The 8887-nt window shown below is 34.2% G+C and overlaps 1 protein-coding gene across 1 annotated transcript in view; it reads right to left on the bottom strand.

Annotated features, from left to right (window-relative positions):
• The window catches only part of MYBPC1 (myosin binding protein C, slow type), a 56679-nt gene extending 48333 nt beyond the window's left edge, over nucleotides 1-8346 (bottom strand). The window contains exons 1-3 of the mRNA XM_030447644.1: nucleotides 8341-8346; nucleotides 7290-7300; nucleotides 6438-6514 (exon numbers count right to left, since the gene is read on the bottom strand). Coding sequence (XP_030303504.1) covers nucleotides 6438-6514; nucleotides 7290-7300; nucleotides 8341-8346 — 94 coding nt within the window. The remainder of the gene's footprint in view (nucleotides 1-6437; nucleotides 6515-7289; nucleotides 7301-8340) is intronic.
• Between the last annotated feature and the right edge of the window lie 541 nt (nucleotides 8347-8887).

Genomic DNA, 8887 nt, shown 5'->3' on the forward strand with positions numbered 1-8887 from the left:
ATTAAATCATGAGTTTATATGAAAGCTACTGAGTGGTTCTGCTTGTTAGAGATGTAATCCACATAAAATTCAAAAAAGCCACAATTAAATCAAGGTCAATCACATATCTGACCTGAAGAAGATGCCATTTCTCTGACGTCCATGTCTGAAATTAAAATATGCACCATATATGCATTTAGCATCATTAAATCAGGATATGCAACACTTAAAAGTAGTCCCCTATATTTATACATTATAATTTCTGCATTCAAATATTAATTTAAAATGCAAACTACTTTTTTACCATAACATTGGAGAATAGTTTAAAATAAGAACTATTATTATCACAATGGATTTCCTTTTAATCACACTAAAAGCTGACCATCATCAAGTATTGAATAATTACAAGCAATTGCTATCCAATATACAGATATTTAAAAATGCTTTATCTCAGAATCTATTGAAACATATATTTATATAAATCAAAAGCCAGAAAAAACACAAACTTGGCATTAAATTTGAAATACTGAAATAAATACTATTAAAAACCTTAATGAGGTAAAGACTGCCTTTGCAAGAATCTCCTACACCTCTCTGAATTTTAGATGCTGTCTAGAAAACTCAGAGATATCAGTTTCTGATAAATATATGCAAGAAGTCTTAGTGTCCTAAAACCTAATGGTAAAAAAAAATTAAAACTACCAATATAGCATTTGAAGGGTTATAATAAGGTAGATATATCTAGCATTTAATATATATGTAATATAAAAATGACTATTGTATGATGACATCAGGAGAACATTTCGAAGTGGAGGAAATGACAGCTGAAGTAGAAGACCTTCAGAAAAGTATTAACCAACATTTTTAAAGAGAAGGTTTTAATTGTTTTGGGTTTGTGTTTTGTTTTGGGGTTTTTTTAGAGTTAGATTTGGGTTTCCAGCATCAAAAGTTTAACTCTGGAATTACTCTTTGATTTTGACCTTAAAGTTATAATTTGTCTGTATTTTCTTAAGGACAAGTGCAATAACTACAACAAAACCTCATCTATAATATAGTTGCAATTTTGTAAATTGGTCTTATCAATTTTTTGTGTTTAATTAACCACTGAAGGCTAACTGAATGCCTGTTAATAAAATTTAACTACTTAGATGTTATATTTTACTCATTCCTTTTTAATGATTTATCAAACTTCTTTCTAAAAATTCCTTGGGAAGAGGATGTCAGTTGTAAAAGATAGGCCTACACATGAAGGATTAATGTGTTATATTATTAAAAATTCACAGGGGAAAAAAAAAAAAGTCAAAGAGTTGCCACCACCTGCATCATCCAGTGACATCTGTTTAGATGATGAGGATGTTGATTTTCAGTGAAAAAGCACAGAAATTATTGTTATGTCAGATGTTTTAGCATTTTGTGCTAGCAACTAAATGAGCACAAAGCTAAGTAATTCCACTGGTATTTTTTTCATTTCATAGAAGTATAAAGTGTACTTCCATCTCTTTTTTGTCAATAATGTCACTGTTGAAGTTGATGGTGGCTTGCGAAGTACCCAATAGTCCCTCTGGCCAGGAAAACATAAATAAGATCAATCAGCATAAAACATTTGGTGTGATGCACCCTACATGATGATGTAGATAATCACATTTTAAAGGACAATTCTTTTCTTTAAATGGATGAAAAACTAAAACAACAAAAAGGTGTTGGTTTTGCAGAGGGATTGTTGTTTCTCCAGCATAATCTATCATGTTTCAAACAAAATGTTAACATCAAGCACAATCAAATCAAGCAAACATTCAGAAGTATCAAAATGAAAGCACAGGCGAATATGCTGCAAATGGAAAGAGGATGAAAGGGATGCATACTAATAGGATTGTTTTGACAAATGGGTAAACAGCAATCCCTCACTCCTTATGTCCCAGTCTCCTAGGATGAAATGAAATGGCTACTGAATAAATATTAAAATTAAATAACCGATTTTCTATGATGAACAGCAGCTTATGTTAGCAATAAGCTCTATCTCAAGATACAATGTCCTCGGAATACCAGACCTGGTGATAAGACTGTGATCATAAGTTCACTGTCCTTATCTTCTGTGAGTAAAATTCTAATCGAAAAAATTTTTTTACTGTGAGGGTGACAGAGCCCTGGAACAGGCTGCCCAGGGGGGTCGTGGAATCTCCTTCACTGGAGACATTCAAAACCCGTCTGGACACGTTCCTATGCGAAGTGCTCTAGGTGGCCCTGCTCTGGCAGGGGGGGTTGGACTAGATGATCTTTCGAGGTCCCTTCCAACCCCAAGGATTCTATGATTCTATGATAAATATATTCAGCAGTCTGATAAATGACAAGAGCTAAGTACAAAGAAGTCACTTCATTCATCAGTAGATGGACAAGATGCATTACTTTATAATGAATCCTCCATAATGAATGACTTTATAAAGATTTTTGGTCTTTGGCTTTTATTAATCTATGGCATATTTTCATTTTATAATACAATATTTACATTTACTTTCCTGTATCTAACAATTACACTAACTGAGAAACAGGCCTTTTGAAGTTCCATCAGGAGGACTGTCTACATGTAAGAGGAAGGAACACTCCTTATCTAAGAAGCAGCTGATGTACAACTTTCTTATACTCACAATCAGTGCAACTTTGATAATAGGATTTATGACTGGTATTACAACAGCAGTGTAGAAAAATCTGTCAAAATATAAGTAATAAATGCTGATTTATAGATGAACTGCCAGTGACCAGGATTTTAGACCTTCTCCTCTCCCTTGATTTGAAATCTACCAAAGATAGAAGTTGCTATTCTGCAGTCAGTCACATTGTGATAAATTTGAACTTTTGAAGAAGTGGCAAAATCATATTAATCTATTATTTTATTTTGTCTATTTTTAGATGTTTAAAAGAAGACAATATCAACAGCCTGGTGCTATGGAACAGAATAGGTGCCACTGAAGCAGCACCTCAAACTTGATTTAATCAGGTTGTTAAACTAATTAATCTTTCTTTGTTGTTGTTCCCTGCTCTCAGTCACTGATGACCAGGAGATACAGCATGAGAGATATGGCAGATGTGGACAAAAGGATAGGGAACAATAAATTCTGCATCTGCAGGTGACTTGCAGTGCCTGTGCTACTGCAAACTGCAGCAAGTGTTCAGGGCTAAGGCAGGAGGAGGTAGATAAACTCCACAAAGAATGAACCCTTATCTTCCTTTTTGCATTAATAAATACAGAATAACTCAACCAACTGTCTGAAAAATTTTAGTTTATGCAGAAATTACTGAGCCCAGTTTAACCCTTCTGAGACTAAGAATCTGGAATTTGATTGCTTCCCATTACTGCTCTGATTTTTCAAAGGGTATTAAGCAGTCCCATCAAGGGGTCTTGGCACTCTGGGAATGGTAAATGAAGTACATACATTAAGCATGGGAGTTTTAGTAGACAGATGAATGGGTTAGTGAAACCTAGAGATGTTTTAGTAGATGGTTGGATAGAACCTAGACAAAAAGATATCAGTAGAGCATGCAGCAGTTTTAGTAGCTCTCTGAACTGATGGATGGGACCTAAAAAAGGAATGAGCAAATTGATATTAAAATTAAATTATTATTCCAGCAAGTGGAAGCACAACTATAACCATATTAAATCTTTAAGATAATGTTAAAATTAAAAAACAAAGACAGAAGAATTTAAACCAAAGTATTATAGGATAACATGGTTAATTTGGTGGAATTTCTGCTGGGTCACTTTTTTCTCTGAAAATAAAACAGATGATCATATATATTGATTTTTTTTGAACATTGTTTCAGATATTTTTGAAAGTAGACAAGCTATAAAAGATAATTTAATACAACAAAGCTTTATTGCTCTGAGCCACAGTATTTTGATTTACAGTGAAATAACCACAGGATAAAATAGTATCCTCTATTCCTTATCTTTACAGTGAACATAAAGAAACATAAATATATAATTTCACAGAGACAATGACTACTAAAACAATACAGAACAGTAAAACATACACACAGATAGGCATACTTTATTTTCCTAACTTCTGTTGTTAACTTTGCCTTAGAAATGAGACGAATTATGAGCCACCTGGGCCATAATTATGGACCAAGCTTTCTTTCCTAGAGGCCAGGTTCCAGCCCCACCTGACTGTGCTGCAGAAAGGGACTGCCCCGGGTTCCTACAGGATGCTGTTTCTCCTAAATTCTCAGCAAGGACATCAGCGCTGCTAAAGGACAGGCAGTGTGGAATCACTGGGGGGAACTCAGATGTGAATTTTTTTCTATCTCATTTTCATTCAAGGAAGTATCCAAACCTGATACTTCTGCAGCTACAGAAAGTGTTTTATGAACAGCTTATACAAAAACAAGACTCTATCTGGTTTTGTCCTCATTTCCATGCTGAATGTCTCAATTCCTAGTGTAAATGATTTAGGATAGGTTGGGAAAATGCACCCTTTTTCCATTTCGTGAATTATGCTCATAATTTCACAATTTTTTTTTTTTTTTTTTTTTTTTTTTTTTTTTTTTTTTTTTTTTTTTTTTAATTTTGTGTAGCGGGCAAACCTGAGGGAATCACTCTAAGAAAACACACTTTCCCTTCCTTGGTCAACAAAACAGCAGCGAATAGAAACAACTGCATTATACCTAATTTTAAAAAAAAATGAATAAATTACTGATGAGTGCCTTACAGCAACACCTACATGGCTTTGCAGCAGTGACTATTTCACTGGAGCATGGCATTCCTGCTACATATTAATATTCATGTTAATATTCATATAAATATTCATATTTATATTATTATTCACATTAATATTCAGACCTCCAATGGAATTCTTACTGAGGCAGCTGCTGCCACCCTGGACTGCAACTGGAAGCACTTCCCTTCCTGGGAACTCAGACAATGATTTTGGTAACAAAATCCTCTCAGACAGGGTAAGCACCAAGAAAACATTTTTCCCCTTAGGAAATTCTTGTGTTTTTCAATTCAAACAGAGACATAATAATGTACAAAAAGATAATAGAAGTATTTGATAAGATACCTACCATGTTTTCTTTATTATTCGATAACATGTAGACTTGTAAGCAGTGGGGAAACCACCATTCATGTTCAGTTTGGGAACAAACATCTCTCTGATATCAGAGTTAAAGCAAGCAGAACTAACTGCAGGAGTAGCTGGAGGCAAAACCTTCATCTTTTTTCCTATTAGGCATTCAAATTATTCTTGAATTGTGTTTCCATGTCAAGGTGACAGATTTGATTACTCACATGAAATTTTGTGTGTCAAAATAACTGCTCAATGCAAAGATAGGTGGGAAAATAGCATGCACGGAATACTGATTCAGAATTTTTTTATTTTCAAAAGAGTACTGGAATCACACACTCTCAGTGTTTATATTTTGGCTTTGCTGAGAAAAATAGCCATGCAAGCCTTTGCCAAATAAATCTGCAAGAGTCAAGTATGCACCCAGTCTGTTTAAAAGACAAGATTTTGCCTGGAATAGACCAAAAGCTAGAATACATTTTTAAGCAAGCCATTTTTTGATTTGCCATGAAAAAGCATAACCATGCCAAACGAACAGCAATCATTGCATCCGTTGTAATCAGTATATTTTAGTCTTGCATAGCCTTTTATCATACCAAAGGAAAATAAAAATTATTCATTTTGAAATAAGCTGATGAGTTGTTTGAATTCTAGTTTGACAGGGAGTACAAAAAGGAGTGGAATTTGGCCCAGTTCTCTCATAACATATTTTTGTAACTTGAAAAACTGTCAGCAGAGCTGGAGTCTAATCTCAGTGGTACAAAAAATACATATTAAAAATTGAGCTGATTTTTACATGCATTGCTAGTGCAACATTTATATGTTTGTTCACAGCAGATGGTCCTCATTTTTCAGAACTTGTAATATGCTCAGCTGCTGGGCTCTCAACGAGGATGGAAAGATAAATGTGTAATTTCTTTTTTCAGATAAAAAAAATCTATTGGACTTTGTGAAAAGGTAAATCATGCGATATTGAGCTCCTGTGAGAGAATAGAAACAGCTTAAAGTGACAGCAGGAGATTGTCTGCTTTATTTAAAAGCTATCAATGTTCATAGTATCTGTGAGTTACAGCAAGCTTGGTCAGTGTCAACATCCTGGCTCACCTAAACATTTCTTTCTGCTCATGCAAATCACTTGAAATTTGATCTAATAATTAAGAAGTTTGTATAAATACTGTTGCTAAAGCATCAGTCATTAATAGAATTTTTGAAGATACTGAAGTATCATCATTTTCTTGTTCTGGGTAAGTCATGCAGGAAAATGATTCAGAAAGCTTTACGTCACACTTATGCAATTTGGCACCAAGATTCTGAATTGAAGCTCAAGCAATCCAGCATCAGAACATCGTTTAAGAATGTTCTCTTTACTGCTCGTTTTTAAAAATATGATCTCAGACTTACCTTTATCCTTTTCACTTCCATCCTCCTGTGGTGTTTTTTGCTCTGTGTAGGAAGTACAATTATATTTTTGAAAGGATCTTAAAGTAAAAAGAAAAACTTACACAGCATTAAAAATATAGCAATATTCTAGGTTCTGCTAGTCTTGAAAAAGCAAAATTAAAGAATTATTGATAAATCTGTATATGTAAAATAAAGTTGTAATCTCATAAAGCATTCTACAGCTCTGTACATATCAATTCATTTTCCATTTTCAATGAGTTGTGTAAGACTGATGTTCCTGTATCCGGTGGAAGAAAAATTTTGGGTTTTTGAGAATCAGCAATAGTTAATCCCTTGTTCTTGAGGCTTTGAAATGGGTTACACATCCTTGTTGATTTGAATGGAATTGGATCAGACATGAGATATTAAGGGTATCCAGAACTCCACCGCACTAACTGGTTTATCCTTAACACAAAGTACAACATGAAGAGACTGTGTTGATGGTGCTCATAATTCTTTATCATCAGCTTCATCATTATTATTGCAATATTATCTAGTCTGTTAGTTTTCTTCATCAAAAGACTTGCCAGCTTATCCTCTACTCTAAGCAGGTGAGTATGAATTATTTGACCTCGTAAGTATGAAAAAAGTTGGACTGTATTTTTAACAAAATAAAAATTTCTATGCTGTATTTCAGGATTTGATAGGATTCCTATTCTCTTTGGTTTCCTGTCTCATTCAGTTTGCATAGAAGGTTTCCAGAAAATTGTGAAATCTTATGAATTGTGAAGTCATATGAATTGTGATGTCTTCAAGGTGTAAACACTTGATGTTCTACTGGCTGTGAACAATGACTTTCTGTGGAAAACTTACCTGCCAACAGCCTGATAAAACACAGGTGTGGAGGAAGATTAGTGGACTAACATTGTGAAGATGGATCTAAGATAACTTTTGTGCCATGAAGGTAACATCTGCAAGAACCAGCTGATACTATGATTATCCTGATTTTTTGTTCAGATATGCCTAGCCATGGTAACTGTGGGTAAAAAATTTAAAATTTTTAGAGGACAAGGCCTAATTCTGGATTTATGTCAGGCTCTCAGATGCTTCTCCCTGGGTTTCCAAGTGTTTCTGCTCCAGTTGTGAAGCTGTCCATCTTGGCCAGATGGTCAAAGCTTTTCTATTTGAATGGGAATTTTACTGCAGAATAATTTTCTTTTCCCAGCAGGAACTGGGGAACTGGGGCTAGGGCAATTCATTATTCTTGTCAGGTGGTAACATGTCTGAATTCCAATCTGATGGCTTGACATTTAGATCTAGAAAGAGCTCTTAAAACAGCTTGCCAAAAAATTTCTGGTGTAGTTCAAGGTGCCAGCTATGTCCAATGAACTATTTATGTATTAGAGCATTTGGATTCTTGAACATCCAACTTCCCTGTCTGTGTGATACCACTTTCTAATACAAGATGACAGCATCTTTAGTTAGGCAGAAGGAAATTAGAAGAAGTGACTGGCATTTCCAGCTTAGAAGTATCCCACTTTGATCTGTGCCTAAACATAAGGGTGCCATACTGACACTCTTTTTGTTTTGCAGAAGTAGCACAGGTATGAGTAAAAGAAAGGGGGTTATAGGAGTGATTTCATATATAATTCTGTGTATTTAAATAGAAACAGAGATTGTTTTGAAAATAAGAGATTTATTTGACAATATTTATAGATGTTTTTAGTATAATGCTTCAAAGATGTGGTTCCTTTCTCTCTACAATCATATTTCAGTTCTACTTAGAAGGCTGATAGAGAACATTAATTCAAGTACAAAGTATATCACATAAGAACCTCAGTGTGAATATTTTGAAATTAATTATTTTAATATAAACTATAAAGACTTTTTAGTTGACCATCATGTAACCGTAACTTTTAGTTACCACCATCGTGAATGAAATATCAATTAACTTTTCTTAGAAATATATGCAGTATGAAAGGTTTCATCCAAACATAAAAAGAAAATAAGGATTACTTAAACATGAAACTCCTTGTGGCAAATAATACTACTACCTCCAGACTTGGTAATTTTTTAAATGAAAGATTGTATCATTTAAGCAAAAATTTCTGAATCAGCCTCCTAAAATTTATTTACAATTTACAAACTGTAAATAAATGTGGGTTTAGCATCTCAATAGTATTTATTCTGTTTGATATTGCTGCTTAGGTGGCTAGACAGAATAAAATTGGTTAAATGGTTAAATTAGACATGTATCCAGATGTATATCTGTATCTGTATTAACCTTCATCTGAGAATATAACTCAAGTTACTCAATGCAAATCAAATCCAGAAGGCAAAGGCATGCCTACCTTTCCAGCTCCACCTGGAAAGCTTTCCAGCTTTACCTGAAGCCCAATCCCTGTGAATGAGTTTCATCTCACCTAACTTCAGCTTCCTGGAAGTTATTTGCCCACTCCAATCTGGATAAC

Source organism: Calypte anna, chromosome 1 (assembly GCF_003957555.1).
Source record: "Calypte anna isolate BGI_N300 chromosome 1, bCalAnn1_v1.p, whole genome shotgun sequence".
Taxonomy (NCBI): Eukaryota; Metazoa; Chordata; class Aves; order Apodiformes; family Trochilidae; genus Calypte; species Calypte anna.